This window comes from Leptonychotes weddellii, chromosome 9 (genome assembly GCF_054177405.1).
Source record: "Leptonychotes weddellii isolate Sample4059 chromosome 9, ASM5417740v2, whole genome shotgun sequence".
Taxonomy (NCBI): domain Eukaryota; kingdom Metazoa; phylum Chordata; class Mammalia; order Carnivora; family Phocidae; genus Leptonychotes; species Leptonychotes weddellii.
Window position 1 is genome coordinate 76,191,080 of NC_138377.1, and position 16,009 is coordinate 76,207,088.

The following is a 16,009-nucleotide window of genomic DNA, read 5'->3' on the forward strand; positions in this document are numbered from 1 at the left end:
CTTAACCGACTGAGCGACCCAGGCACCTTATTCATAAGCCCCTTAGAGTTAGAATTTAGGTACCGAATTGGAAACATGGTAAATACAATAAAAGATACCAAAGGTTAGGTCTTTTGCAGAATTAATCTATGAAAGGCTTTGATTTATGAAGTTGATTTAATTGAATTCTGAACCGCCACAACGCTGTGCCTTACATTCCATTTCCCATCCTGGAGAGAAGACAGTTTTACTTTAAAAGTTGATCAACCTTTGGCCAAGTCATCCTTGCTGAGCTTCTGTTTCCCCAACTGTAAAATGATACATACCTGACAGGTTGTTTTAAGAACTTAAAGAGTTGGTGAATGTGAAAAGCTTGGACTACTGCCTGCCTCAGAGTGGACACTCAAATAGCAGCTACAAACATATTCTTAAAAGAATTTCAGTATCTTATTCTCATTTTGGCTCTAGGAAAATCTTAGATTGTATCCGTCTGGCACACACATAAGTGACTTATACTCAGATTAATGTGTTATTACCTCCTAGTAATTTGTATTCATAGTCTTATTTTAGGACATGAAAGATTTGTGAATGCTTCTTCCAGTGGGGCATTTAAAAGATGGTGAAAAGACCTTGACCCTCTCATTTTTTTATGTAATTGAGAAATATCCTTCCCACTGATTAAATGTCATTCCTTATAACCCCTAGGACTCCTAGTGCTCTGCCATGTGCATGGTGGTTATGTAATAAATATTAAGTGGAAAACCACTTAATTTAACTCTAGCTTGATGTCATTACATTGCAACTTGGAAAACACTATACCCTCATATACAAGCTGAGTGTGGAGGGTACTGGTAAGTACTTGGCTTCCCTATTTCATAAGTCAACTTTTGTTCTAAATACAGCTATATTTTAGAGAGCAAAGAAAACCATACATATATCTGCTCATGGAGTAAATCTGGGTGCCACTTAGAATATAGCCTGTCCAGCATCTTAATTTCTGAGATCAAAGGTGATGATCAGAATGTGAAACACTCTTTGCCCAACAATTCTCTGTGGTCTTTTATTTCATAGGAAGATTCTTGTCAGCCTGCCCATTTTATTTCCAGTATCAAAAGAAACCTCTTGGTGTAGGATTCTTTTTTTAAAAGATTATTTATGAGAGAGCAGGGCGCAGGCGCAGAGGGAGAGAGAATCTGAAGCCGACTCTGAGCTGAGCACGGAGCTCAATGTGGGGCTTGATCCCACGACCACGAGATCATGACCTGAGCTGAAACCAAGAGTCGGACGCTTAACTGACTGAGCCACCCAGGCGCCCTTGGTGTATGATTCTTTTATTTCTTGACACACACATAAATGGATCAAAAAATACGTTCACATAGAAAAACTGACTCCAACCAAAAATGCAAAACAGATATCTGTGAGCTGAGATTTACTGTAAGGTAGCGTTGTCCACTTACATGCCCTTGTTTATAACCCAAGCTAAGAGGCTGGAAAAAGAAACCTGGAATAGTCCCAAGTGAATCTGGGAAGCAGACCAGTGATGAAACGTAAGATTTTGCAGAAATGGTTTTAAGTGGGGAGCCTCTGATCCTACCTGGATAGTGCTTTTCTGTGGGTTTCTCAGCATGAGTCCAAACCTCACAAAGCACCTTCAAAGACTGGATTGCCCAGTGTCACAAGTATGGCAGTAGGTCCAATAGGCTGGATACAGGGGCCATGTAAATAATGGTAAAAGCAAATCAAGGACCAGATGCTGAGACAGTCCCTTGTGTCTCACCAGCTGGAAGTAGTTGAACTCTTAAGTAGTTTTCCGCTTCTTGGCAGATGGCCGTTCAAATACATCTCGTACCCCAGCTGCCTTTTGTTTAAAGAACTTTGTGTTCTGGGCACTCTCTTGGCCCCATGCTGAGTCAAAAGAGGTGGTGTCCTGATCCACAAGGTGGGTGTACTTGGTGCGACCAGAGCGCCCGAAGTTCTTGACCTGATCAAGGAAGGATAGATTATGAGTTATACCACCAAACATCAAGTCCTCAATACATAACTTTTCTCTCTCATGTTCTTAAGGTACCCCATACCTGCATGACTTTGGGAAGAATGGTTTTGTTGAAATGATCCTCCAGGGTAGGTGCACTGAAATCTCTCTTGTATACTTCTTCATCCTCATCCTGTAAAAAAAAAAAGTATTATCAATCTTGTGATTTTTATTGCCTATATATTCAAACCACTAATTTATTAACCTCTACGACAAGGGATACAAAGAATGAGGGTACTGAACCTATTCATGAGCTTACATGTAGTTGAGATGATACTCCTTTCTCTCTTTGTATTGTCTTTTTTCTTCCTAAATGTGGATGTTTCCTGAAGGTTGGCTGTATTCTCTCTGTACTCAATATGTTCATTCAGTCATATGACTTCAACTCTGTAGAAGCCTCTGAAATCTCATTTTGAATTTTCTACTGCCCATTATATAGCTTAGCTTGGATATTCTGTTGGGACTTCAGACTCATACCTAAAGTGAAAATCATTTCCCTAACCTTTTCAAACCAGGCTCTTCCTGATTTAACTTCTTCTGTTAATAGAACCAACATTTTCTCAATTACTCAGGTTCAAAATTTATGTAAACTTTGTGCATAATGAGTTTCCACTTATAAATTCTAACTCCCTGGGTTATTATAGTTTTTCCCTAGAATCAACCTTACACAGTGCCACTAGGCTAATGTTTCTAAAACACACCCTCATACCTTTGCCTTGCTCAAAAACTTCCAGTGATTCTGTTTTGTTAAATAAGCACAACTCCTCTATAGTAGTCAAGGCCAAATAACATATAGCTGTAATCTACCTCTCCTTGTCAACTCCCTTTACAGATGATGCTTTTTGCCTCCACTCCTAGTCCCTTCACATGGAATGTCTACTACTGAAGTCAGCAAGTCTACACATTTTTTTTTAAGATTTTATTTATTTATTTGAGAGAGAGAGAATGAGAGACAGTGAACATGAGAGGGAGGAGGGTCAGAGGGAGAAGCAGACTCCCCGCCGAGCAGGAAGTCCGATGTGGGACTCGATCCCGGGACTCCAGGATCATGACCTGAGCCGAAGGCAGTTGCTTAACCAACTGAGCCACCCAGGCGCCCAAGTCTACACATCTTAAATGTGCCCTCCTTCGTGTTATCCCTCTCCATCTCCTACAAAGTAAAACATCTCCCTCTTCAGAAATCCCACAGTATTTTCATTCGTCTTTATGTCATAGTATAGTATATGTTTGCCTTAACCCCATTTTTAGGTTGTAAGCCATCTGAGGGCAATAATTTTATATCCTGTAGCAGTGTCAAACAGTAGTGTTCTTGGGGCTCCTGGTTGGCTCAGCTGGTAGACCATGCAACTTTTTTTTTTTTTTAAGAGAGGGAGACAGAGAGGCAGGGAGTAGGGAAGAGCAGAGGAAGAGGGAGAGGGAGAGAGAATCCCGAGCAGGCTCCACATCCAGAGGAGAGCCCAACATGGGACTCGATCTCACTTAATCATGACCTGAGCTAAAATCAAGAGTTGGACACTCAACCGACTAAGCCACCCAGGTGCCCCTAGACCATGCAACTCTTAATGTCAGGGTTGTGAGTTGAAGCCCTACATTGGGGTCTGCATGGAGCCTACTTAAAACAAAAAATGGGTGCCTGGGTCGCAGTTAGTTAGGTGTCTGACTCTGGGTTTCGGCTCAGGTCATGATCTCAGGGTTGTGAGACTGAGCCCCACATCGGGCTATGCACTCAGTGCGGAGTCTGCTTTGCGGTTCTTTCTCCCTCTCCCTCTGCCCCTCCTGCTCATGCTTTCTCTCTCTAAAATAAATAAATAAATCTTTAAACCACCCCCCTCAAAACAAAAACCAGGAGTGCCCTCTACACAGTAAATGCTCAAAAGGTTATTTACTTAATAGACTATATATAAAAAAATTATAGAGAAGTTACAAATCAACATACTAGTAAAACTATAATGTTATGATACAAATTATACATGTGGTAAAGGGATTAAAACAGTACCATTTTGATTAAGGAAAGCTTTGTGGAACAGCTGAGTCCTTCAACCAAATACACTTTTGGAGTATTCTCTTCAGCTACAGAAAGGCTTTAAAGGTAAGACAGTTTTTGTGAGATCTACTTTTCTCCTTGTTAGAGGCTGAGTCCCTCATTTAATCTCAGAAGGTATTTTATCTTCACTCTCCTTATCCAGATGAGGAGAGTTCACTGAGTATGTGCACCAAAAGACTTTTACATAAACCTTTCCTTATGTATCTTAGCCAGCAATGCACTGCTTCTCTCAGAAGCTTATTAAAGCTGCTCAAATGTATAAGCAATGATACTTAATGACCTTAAAGCAGTAAAGAAATAATTCATAATCTCCAATGACTCCAATCTAGAAAACTGCATGAGCTAGGACACTATATAATAAGCAAACATTTCCGGCTGAGTAGACTGAAACTGATTTTGGAGGGGAATAAGGAACCCTTCACTGAAGTTTAGATTTTACTGGTATCTACAATGAAAGGCAGGAATCTAGCTGCAGTAGGGATTTTTAGGGTTTGATATAGCATTTGAAAAAAATGAGTCTACTTTTTGATTCAAACTTGGATAGCATCAGGTAGTAATTTAACAAACCACATGCTATTACAGTAATAAATGCAATCAATTCTTTGCTTCCCTTTCCTGACATCGCTCCATTAACAAATTATCACTGGTATCATCTATATAATTTGGAAGAAGTCCTCATCACTTTATACAGGGTTAACAGATTGTTATTTTGACCTTGGTCTTTATATGAAGAACAAAATTTTGATGGTATTACACATAATGGTTAGATAATAAACCATTTTTATTGGTTAGTTAGGCTTAGTCACTTTCTGTCAGCTCAGAATGAAGTGAATTAAATTTCTGCCTCCCAAATATTTGCATAAGCAAAACTTCTTACTCTGCTATGAAGAGTAACATCTAGTTAATTTTGGGGATTTAAATAATCTTATCTATCTGTACAGTTCACTGTCTATTTTTAGTTCCTTAGTTCTTCTGTTACACCATTTCCTCCTGATAGCTGGGGCCAAAAGAGAGAACAGTTGCTGCTACTGGTAAAATCCTGTTGCCAGTGCTTTTTCCTATTGGGTTTATATCTTCAGAGGCAAAAAGCAAATGAGAAAACTGATCATTGGCAAGTAGAAGTAACATCCTAGGACAGTTTATACTTGGGGGGAGAAAAGAACTCAAAAGTTCTGAGTTACTTCTACAGCTCATTCCCTTTTCACTTACCATGAAGAAGGCACCCCGGTGATAATACTTCTGTAAGAACTTATATTTGCCCTTAACAGCTTTGTTGGTAATGACTTTGCCATTTGCCCGAAGCTCAGCTCGCCTCTCTTCCTCAGTCAGGTTTCGCATTCGTTCAATTTCTGCCTTCTCCTTCTCAAGCCTGTGCAGAGAACAAAATTATTTATTAGTATCATTCCAGCTTCAGAGAGACTCAAATTATCTGAACACAATGCAGTCTCACCTCCTTTCAAGCATTATTCACTTTCTTTAATTCTAGCTACTGCCTGTTAGGAATTAAGATCAGGAGCCCAACAAATAAAAAAGGTGAGGTGGTCTTCATTATTGCAAACTTCCAGAAGTTTATTCTAGCCTTTATAAGGTTCAGACATACTATTACTGCTTGATTTTGCAATATTAGTAATTCCCCTTCCTTAAAAAGCCTACTTGGCTTTAAAAAATATCAGAATTTAACATAACCATGTTAAGATTTTATTGGTATTTTTTAAAGTAATTGTATATGTATTTACATGTCTCAAACCAAGGGTTACCATCATTAATTAGATTGCAGGGACTAACCCTTTTTGGGGGAGGGGGGCCAAAGATCCCCTTTCTCCAGAAAAATACAAATATATGTAATTTTGTATATAATTTTAAAGGGTACATGGACTCCTTGAAACCCAGTATAAAAATCTTAGAAAATGCAGGCTGAGGACAGAGTTTTCTACTGATGGTTTCCCTTTGTAATCTGGGATTACCCTCTCACTGCTAGTAATTTTCAAGAATGGGTGATGCAGCTCAGAAATTATTCTGCTCTAACAATAGTGACTGTGGCAGATTATTTAAAGGCCACAAATTCTCCCCCCCAGAGTATGCATGCCCCTTTGCAGAAATGACATGTGAGCCTTAAAAGACCTTGCCAGTTTCCACTTTTGCCCTCTTGGAATACTGCCATGAGACTGTTAGGTAAGAAATCCAGTCTAGCCCACTGAAGAAGTAAGGCAGTCTAGCATTAACTACTGGACATGTGAATGAACCCATTTTGGACACTCTAGCCCAGCCAATCCTCTAGCTGGATGCAACTGCATGAGAGAGCCTAGGTAAAACTAGCAGAGGAACTGCTTAGCGAACTCGAACACTGTGAGGAATAATCAGTTGTTTCAAGTCACCAAATTTTGAACTGGGTTTTTATGCAAGAACAGATAACTGATAACAGTGAATAATGTCTGCGTGTCTACTAGAAAACTACAGGGAGTATCAGCTGGCACTCTATCACAGAGAAACACTGACAAAGTGTTTCTTTTCCCTGATTTCATTGTAATAAGCCACATTCCAATTATGGAAAACTCACTCAGCTGCAGGAACCATAAAGAAATCTGGAATGGAACTCACAGTTGGTGTTGAACCTCACTCCTACCCCACTAGGAACCCATCCCATTACTGATATTAAACTCTAGGTCCATCTTATTACTCACGCTTCTCGATCTTCTCTGTCCCTCTTGATTCTCTTTAGCTCCCGGACTTTCCATGCCTCATATTCTTCCTCATCATTTTCATCATCAGTATTGAGAGCATCCAGTGCAGCCAGGGATCGCTTGTTCTCCTCCAGCTCTTTCTTGGTCTCCTCTTCTACAATCTGGGTAAGGAGAACAATTCACCTGTTGGATTTCCTTATTTTCCTCAGACAAACCTAAGTACACTCCTCCTTGCATGCAATCCTCACAGCCACTCCCAGTACCTTGAGTGTATACTTGCGCCTCTCTTCAGCCATGCGTTTTGCTTCCTGCTCCAGCTCCTTCTGTTTCAATGCTTCAGCCTCACGTTCTTGAACTGTTACTCGGTCCTTCCTGCAGCACAGAAGTCCTGTTAATTGCCCAAAGCCCTCAGAGTGGACCTCTTTGTCCTCTAACTCAAGTCCCATCCAAATCAGACAAAGCCCAACAATTGCTGGCTCTTTTTTTTTTGCAAAGAGCCAAAATTGGGAGTCACCCCAGGTATTCAGAGCATTAAAACTCCATCCATCTGAGAACTGCCTGAATAGCAAGAACCTGCTGGACTGGACTGTAAGTAGTAGGATTTCTCGCCCTTAGGAAAGGATTAGGAATTCACTCTTCAAGTTTAATTTTGTGCTTTATAGGCCCGTGGGCAGATTATGTGCTCTTTAACTGGAAAGGGAGATGTGAAAACAAACTCAGGCTCTCTGTTAACACCATGATATTCCTCAGCAAATATTCTGCACAGGTAGGGAATTGGGCAGAAGACTTTCACTCAGTGCTGACATTTCAGAAGAGCATGAGATAGAAAAGAGGCTTCTATCCTCAGACCAGGAAAGTAGTAACTATGTGGATTCAGGCCTGTTTTGTGAGATACTTACTTTCGAATGAAGACAGGTTTAAGGCGAGGCTCCATCTCATCTTCACTGTCTGTGTATTCTTCATACTCAGATTCTGATTCTGACTCTTCCCCAGAACGTCCCTCATCTTCCACCTCCATGACTTCCATCTCTTCATTTTTTCTCTCCTGTGCTCGCTGACGCATCATGCCACGGCGCCGCTCTATTTCCTATCAAGTCACATGTCCAAGTCAGTCAGCCCAATGACCTGTGCTCTAAGGAAGCTTTTTATTTCCCCTCATCACATTTAACAAATTCTGATATGAGTAAATACAACTTACATCATTTTTTTTCAATTCTATCTCCAACAAATAGGGAACCCTGGATCAGAGTTCTGCCAAAAGCAGCAAGCTTGTTGCCTTTGGGACCTCAACAAAGGAGAACAGGCCCCAACTTTTTCTTGGGCCTAGAAAGAACTTCCCATTTTCCTTTTTTATACCTCATCATCAATTTCTTCCTCTTCTTCTTCACTGCTATCTTCTCGTTCCATGCGCCACGCATCTCCTTCCACTTCTGAGTCACTTTCTCCTACCACTTCAGGTTCCACTATTTTCCGATGTCGAGCCAATCTGAAAAACAGCATCTTCAAGTTTAACACCAATATCACAAAAATGAAAGAGCATCAGCCACATTTCCTTAGTTGTAGAGCACCTGGAGGTTATGTTTGCTTTTATTAATACTGAAGTCTTGAGAGGGAGAAACTGAGGTGCAGACAAAAGAAAATAATTCAAAGTGTCAGGGCAAATAGTCAAGTTGGACCTAAAACGTTAAATGTAAGCTGAGGCATCATGAGGCACTGCAATAAACATGGGTGCACAGTGACATTGTATCTTTGTGAAATTGGATTTTTGGTGGCTGTATAAAAAGCAAGTACTGCATGCAGATCAATATGGAACAGGAAATGAGTGACAGTGCCAATCTGATTCTAAGGTTTGAGAAGTAGTCAGTGTCCAAGAGGCACACAAATCCCACTAATAAGTAATTATGGTTATGTAAGAATGAAATAAAAATGTTTTTTCTTTTATGCATATTATATTTTTCAGATGGCTTTAAATGTTAAGACATGACTATTTATTGAATTATTTGGATCTAACTACTTAATAAACAGAACTGTATAGGCCTAGGGGCTCCCTGAGAAAATTCCTGGGACAATATGAACTGTTAAAGTTTGGGATCTCTGGTCTACTTTGTAAGGTAATGTCTCAGTCAACACACAACATACGAAATCCTTCATTGGGAGGCTCCCTTTCCTACCTGAGACCATTCATTCATCAGGCCTTTTTTCCTACTTCATTGGTGTCATTTCCCCTCATTAGCCTTTAGGATAAGTGAGTGAATTAAATCAATTTCTCAAATTTTAAGACCCCCCCCCCCCCCCAACAAACCAACCAATGGTTTGTGTTTTCTTCTCCCTTAGTGAGTTAGTTAGGGTCTTTGGACCAGAGGTAACCTGCTGTTTACTGGCCGCCACTTGCTGGTTGTATACCTTTGGTCATGTTATTTTCCTGATCCCTTGGTGCCTCAGTTTCCTCATTTGTAAACTGGGATAATAATACATACCTCATAAGGTTATTGGGTGGATTACAAGAATTAGTAAATACTTGGAACAGAGACTGGCACATAGTGAGTACTGTGCAAATATTAGCTGTTATTGTTGTTATTAACTAACCTGTGGGGGTTTAGGTCCAGGGAAACATAACCCTAGTCATTACCTCTCTTCCACATCTTCACTAATACGGTTCTGCAAACGCCGCAGTCGAGGGTCACTGGATGAATCCTCCTCCTGTTCCTCAGGCTCTGCTTCTTGTTCTTTGGCTTTCTTGATGAACTGAAATTCTTCATCCTCCTCATCTGAGGACTCCATAGGGGCATAGTCTGGCCTCTTTCCCGACACATAACGTTTTACCTTCACTTTCTCCATCGAAATCTCACCTGGGTGATAAAGATAACTTATTATGTTTCAGTAGCCTCTTTCCCAATGTCTTTCAACCTCTGCCTTTGCAGGTAGAGCCCTATATTCCTGGTAAGCAAGAGTTCAAGCAGGAGAAGAAGAGAGCTGCTATCCAACCATCTATTCATCTAATGGTGTTTTCCTGCCAAGACCAAGTCATGGGAAAACATTCTTGTGACTACCAACACTAATGATAAAGAAGGTGAGCTTGAATACAATGAAGTGGAAAAAGACAGGCGGTGAAATAATAGAAAAAATTCCCCCCAGACAGGCAGACGATTACATCCATCACAAATTCATGCTATTCCACCTCAATTATATCCTTAAGGGAATTATTTGTAACAGTGTCCAGCACATAAGGGTGACTTAAGTGGGAACAGAAAATTAAAATGTTGCTCAATCCCTTTTTTAGTTCACCTGGAATTTTTCATGGCAGCCTTTATATCACCATATAACTCAAGATTCTAATCTTACCTATTTCTACCTTTTCTTTTAGCATATGTGCTATCAAACCTGCAAGATAACGTCTCTCTCTTTTTTTAAAGATTTTATTTATTTATTTGACAGAGAGCACTAGAGAGAGCAAGAACAAGTTGGGGGGCAGAGGGAGAGGGAGAAGCAGGCTCCCCACTGAGCAGGGAGCCCGACATGGGGCTCCCTCCCAGGACCCTGGGATCATGACCTGAGCCAAAGGCAGATGCTTAGCCAACTGAGCCACCCAGGTGCCCCTCTTTTTTTAAAGATTTTATTTATTTGAGAGAGAGAGCAAGTGAGAGAGAGAGAGAGAGAGGGGCAGAGGCAGAGGGAGAAGTAGGCTCCCTGGTGAGGACCCTGGGATCATGACCTGAGCTGAAGGCAGATGCTTAACTGCTTAACCGACTGAGCCACACAGGTGCCCCAAGATAACATCTCTTTTACAAAAAGTGACAATTCCTGCGAATAAAGTGAAAACTGACCAAAACATTTTGTAAGATGGATATAATTTTGATAACCAAACTGGACAGTTCAAAGGAAAACTTTACGTGAATTTTTCTTCATAAACATACATTAAAAAGTACTAAATAATATAATAGCAAATTTATTCCAGCAATGTAAAAGCTAACAAAAAAATTCTAAGCCATCATGACTTCAAAGGATTTAGCTTGGGACCACAAGAACAGCTTAAGCTTAGAAAATTAATGGGGTCAAACGTAATATACTATTTAAAGTTTATATATATATATATTTTTTTTTAAATATTTTATTTATTTATTTGACAGAGAGAGAGACAGCGAGAGGGAGAAGCAGGCTTCCCGCTGAGCAGAGAGCCCGATGTGGGGCTCGATCCCAGGACCCTGGGATCATGACCTGAGCCGAAGGCAGATGCTTAAGGACTGAGCCACCCAGGCGTCCCTAAAGTTTATATATTTAAAGTCACATAATCTTAACAACAGATACAATAATCATTATGCTTAATGATAAAATATTAGAAGCATTCCTTTAAAAACCAGTGGGCATCTTTATGTTGTCCCTATCACACCTTCTAGTTAACATTTTATTATGGTTCTAATTAGGACAATAAGAAAAAGGAGAAAGGGGTGCCTGGGTGACTAAGTCGGTTAAGCGTCTGCCTTCAGCTCAGGTCATGATCTCAGGGTCCTGGGATCCAGCCCCAAGTCATGCTCCCTGCTCAGCAGGGAGTCTCCTTCTCCTTCTCCCTTTCCCCATCCACCTCGCTTGTTTTCTCTCTCTCCAATAAATAAAATCTTAAAGAAAAAAAAAGAAAAGATAAAGAGATAAAAGGTAAGGACTAAAAAGGAAGAAGAAACTGTCATAATTTGCAGACTATGATTATCTATGTAGAAAATACAAGAAAACAAACAGGCAAGCTATTTATTTAGAATACTAAATAAATGCTGGATAAAAACTGTACCCGTTTAAAAAAAAGCGGGGGGCTCCTGGGTGGCTCAATCCTTAAGCGTCTGCCTTTTGCTCGGGTCATGATCCCAGGGTCCTGGGATCGAGCCCCACATCGGGCTCCATGCTCCGCGGGAAGCCTGCTTCTCCCTCTCCCACTCCCCCTGCTTGTGTTCCCTCTCTTGCTGTGTCTCTCTGTCAAATAAATAAATAAATAAAGTCTTTAAAAAAAAATAAGTGTACCTGTACATTAGCTACATAAATTAGAAAATGAAGTTTAAAAATACTATTTACAATGGTAACTAATCTACAAGATACCAAGGAATAAATTCAACAAATGATGTACAAGGCTTTTCAGAGGAAAAATATATAATTATATTGGAAGATACAAAAGATCTAAATGAATGGAGAAATATATCATATTCAAGTATGAGAAGATGGCAACTGTGCCCAAGTTAATCAATAAATGCACGACCTATAATTTTAATGCGGTTCCATTAATAGTTGTCCCCAGGCTGATTCTAAAATCACATGGAAGAATAAGAGGCCAAAAAGAACCAAGACAATTCTGAAGAACAAGGGGAGGCCGAAGAATTTAACACACCTCACCAAAGAAGATACACAGATGGCAAATAAGCATATTTGCTTCAAATCATATGTTGTCAGGGAAATGCAAAATAAAATGAGATACCACTGCACATGTATTAGAATAACCAAACTACAGAGCTCTGACAACACCAAATGCTGGCGAGAATGTGGACTAACAAGAACTCTCATTTGTTACTGGTGGGAATGCAAAATGGCACAGCCACTTTGGAAGACAGTTTGGTGGTTTCTTATAAAACTAATCATACTCTTACCATATGATCCAGCAATTGCATTCCTTGGTATTTACCTAACAGTGTTGAAAACTAAGGTCCACACAAAAACTTGCACACTGACATTTATTTCAGCTTTGTTCATAACTGCCAAAACTTGGAAGGAACCAAGATGTCCCCCGCTAGGTGAATGAACTAACTATGGTATGTCTAGACGATGGAGTATTATTCAGTGCCAATCAGAAATGAGCTATCAAGCCATAATAAGACACAGAGAAAATTTACATACATATTGTTAAGTGAAAGAAGCCAATATGAAAAAGTTATACACTGTATGATGCCAAATACATGACATTTTGGAAAAGGCAAAACTATGGAGATAGTAAAAAGATCAGTGGTTGCCAAGGGTTGGGTTGGGGGAAGAATGAATACGCAGGGCACAGAGGAGTCTCAGTGCAATGAAAATACTGTGTGATACCATAATAATGGATATATGTCATTATACATTTGTCTAAATCCATAGAATACACAATGCCAAGAGTGAACCTTAATGTAAACTTTGGGTGATTATGATGTGTTAATGTAGTTTCATCAATTGCAACAAATGTATCACTCTGGTGGGGGAGGATAATGGAGGAGACTATGCATGTGCGGGGGCAAAGGGTATATGGGAAATGTGAATCTAAAACTGATCTAAAAAAATAAAGTCTCAGGGCACCTGGGCGCTCAGTTGATTGAGAGTCTCCTTCAGCTCAGGTCATGATCTCAGGGTCCTGGGATCCAGTGTCAGGCTCCCTGCTCAGCAGGGAGTCTGCTTTTTCCTCTCCCTCTTGCTCAAATAAATAAATAAAATCTTGGGGCACGTGGGTGGCTCAGTCAGTTAAGCATCTGCCTTTGGTTTAAGTCATAATCCCAGGGTCCTGAGATTGAGCCCTGCATCGGACTCCCTGATGCTCAGCAGGGAGTCTGCTTCTCCCTCTCCCCCCTCCTCCCTGCTTATGCTCTCTGCTCTCTCTCTAATAAATAAATATTAAAAAAAATAAAATCTCAAAAAAAAAATAAAGTCTTGGGACGTCTGGGTTGGTTAAGTGTCTGCCTTCGGCTCAGGTCATGATCCCAGGGTCCTGGGATGGAGCTCTGCCCTGCTCAGCGGGGAGCCTGCTTCTCCCTCTCCCTCTGCCTGCTGCTCCCCCTGCTTGTGCCCCATCCCCTGTCAAATGAATAAATAAAATCTTAAATAAAATAAAAATAAATAAATAAAATCTTAAAAAAAAAAAGCAGTGGAGAATGGATGGGCTAGTCAAACAATGGAACAGTAGGGACAACTGGTTAACCATAAGGTAAACAGTAAAATTAGATCTCTGACGCCACACACACACACAAAATTCCAGATGGATTAAAGCCCATGTGTGGAAAACACATCTTAAACACTTACATTCCTACTGGATTATAAGCTCCTTAAATTAGATGTGTCTTGCACAATTGTGTATTTAATCCTATTTAGTATATACAAACACTTAGATGATAGAAAATAATTATAATCTGAATATCTATGATCTTAGTATAGGCAAGGATTTCTTACACAGTATACAAAACAACACAAGCTATAAAAGATAAAATTGATAAATCTGATAACACTAAAATTAAAAATGCCTATGAAACGGGAAACTCCACAATTAAAGTGAAAAGACAAGCCAAAAAAACAAAACAAAACAGGAAAAAGGACAGATTTGGGATGAAGAAAAAGAAAATGGGTAAATGACAAAAACAGGTAATTCAGAGAACAGAAAACCTAGAGAGCTGATAAATGCATGAAAATGCTTAGTCTCACTAGTAATCAGGGAAATGCAAATTAAAATAAGATATTTCATAATTAGATTGGGCAAAATTTAAAAATCTGATACAACCAAGTATGCAGATGAATATATGGGAAAATACAAACCCTTAATGCTCTCACAACCCACTGTGGAGAGCAAGTGGAAATAGCTAGTTAGGTTGATGAACTTTTAGGAGTCTACCCTAGAGAAATTCTTACACAGTGCACTGAAGAGACATTTAAGAATGACAACTACAGGGGGTGCCTGGCTGGCTCAGTTGGTGGAGCATGTGACTCGATCTCGGGGTCATGTGTTTGAGACCACGTTCGGCATAAAGATTACTTTAAAAAAAAAAAAGGACAACTACAGCACTGTTTATAATAGAAAAAAACAACACAACAATTAACTGTTCCTTAGTAGTGAATAAACTGGTTTAATTACACAATGGAATTTATAAGTAGTTAAAATGAATTAGCTCTATATGTATCAAAGGGTACTTCTCAAAAGCCACCTTGAATTTAAGAAAAAAGGCAAGTTGCACAAGAATAGGTACAGTATATTAAAAAAAAAAAGAACTCATTATTTTCCAAAATCTTTCCTGAATAAAGGGACTCTTTAGTCTAACCCCTCAAACAGGCAGTATTCCTTCTTCTATCTGCACTGGAATCCTACTCATCCTTTAAGGATCAATTTATATGCCACTTTCTTCAAGAAGCTTTCCTTGATTACCTCAATCTGAAGAGATTATTCCTTGTCTATCCTTCCACATTGTTTGGTTTATATCACCTATGTGACAGGAATCGCACACTGCTTAAAATGTGCCTATTTTTGCATGTCTCACATCTACTACAGTATGAGTTCCTTAAGGTTAAAGGCACTACCTCACACAAGTGTGTATTCAACTTAATACAGTCACAGCGTTGGATGAAAGCAATAAAACGGGGGCGCCTGGGTGGCTCAGTCATTAAGCGTCTGCCTTCGGCTCGGGTCATGATCCCAGGGTTCTGGGATAGAGCCCCGCAGGGGGCTCCCTGCTGGGCGGGAAGCCTGCTTCTCCCTCTCCCACTTCCCCTCCTTGTGTTCCCTCTCTCGCTGTCTCTTTCTTTATCAGGTAAATAAATAAAATCTTAAAAAAAAAAAGCGATAAGTTTAATAAGACACGGTTCCTGTCTCAAGGACGTTATTAACTTACGATGCAGTAGAGGGAGACAGACACATAAACTAATGATAAGAGTTATAAAAGCAGCATAAACAGACCGCTATGGATAACAAAAGAGGGACTGTACCCCGCACAACGCCCTGCAAAAGCAGGCATTCACTATGTGTATTAGTCTAATTTATCGGTGGAGACCAAGGGAAGAGGGATGCTTGCTGCGAGGGCAGAGACGGGCAATAGGAACAAGATGCGATGGAAGTGGGTTTTGTTTCCCCCCCCTTCAGGCAACGCGATCGGGTGCGAGTTTGATGGGAAAAGTCGAAGAAATCAGGGGGCAGGGTCTTAAGGGTCGGAGGGTTGGGGTGGTCTGCTGGGGTAGGTGTGGAGTAGGTTGGCGAAAGAAGAGGTAAGATCCGACTCGAAAAAGGCTCAGCACGGTACCTTTCTCATTGCGAACCGGGACGGCCCCAGCCGTAGACTGAATGGGCGGTTGTTTCATGAGTGCGCTTGGGACCGACATGTTGATGGCAGCGGCGGTGACTCCCGAAACTTCAGTGATTCCAAAGAGTGAACAGCAAAAACGTCAACGAACAGAAAAAAAAACAAACCCCCTTCTGCAGGCACCGGACACCGCTGCGCGACAGAGAGAAACAGCACTTACGGCTGAGCTAGAGAAACCGGAAATAATCGACCAGAGAATTCTGGGATTGTGGACGTC

At 40.4% G+C, this 16,009-nt stretch overlaps 1 protein-coding gene across 1 annotated transcript; it reads right to left on the reverse strand.

The window, feature by feature from the left end:
- Positions 1-1,294: 1,294 nt before the first annotated feature.
- Positions 1,295-15,987, reverse strand: MFAP1 (microfibril associated protein 1). The gene is made up of 9 exons (XM_006727459.3): positions 15,733-15,987; positions 9,366-9,585; positions 8,093-8,222; positions 7,636-7,823; positions 7,000-7,108; positions 6,737-6,897; positions 5,265-5,424; positions 2,055-2,144; positions 1,295-1,960 (listed from the first exon to the last, which is right to left on the reverse strand). The coding sequence occupies exons 1-9, from the start codon at positions 15,809-15,811 to the stop codon at positions 1,778-1,780; spliced, it is 1,320 nt and encodes a 439-aa protein (XP_006727522.1). The 5' UTR covers positions 15,812-15,987; the 3' UTR covers positions 1,295-1,777.
- Between the last annotated feature and the right edge of the window lie 22 nt (positions 15,988-16,009).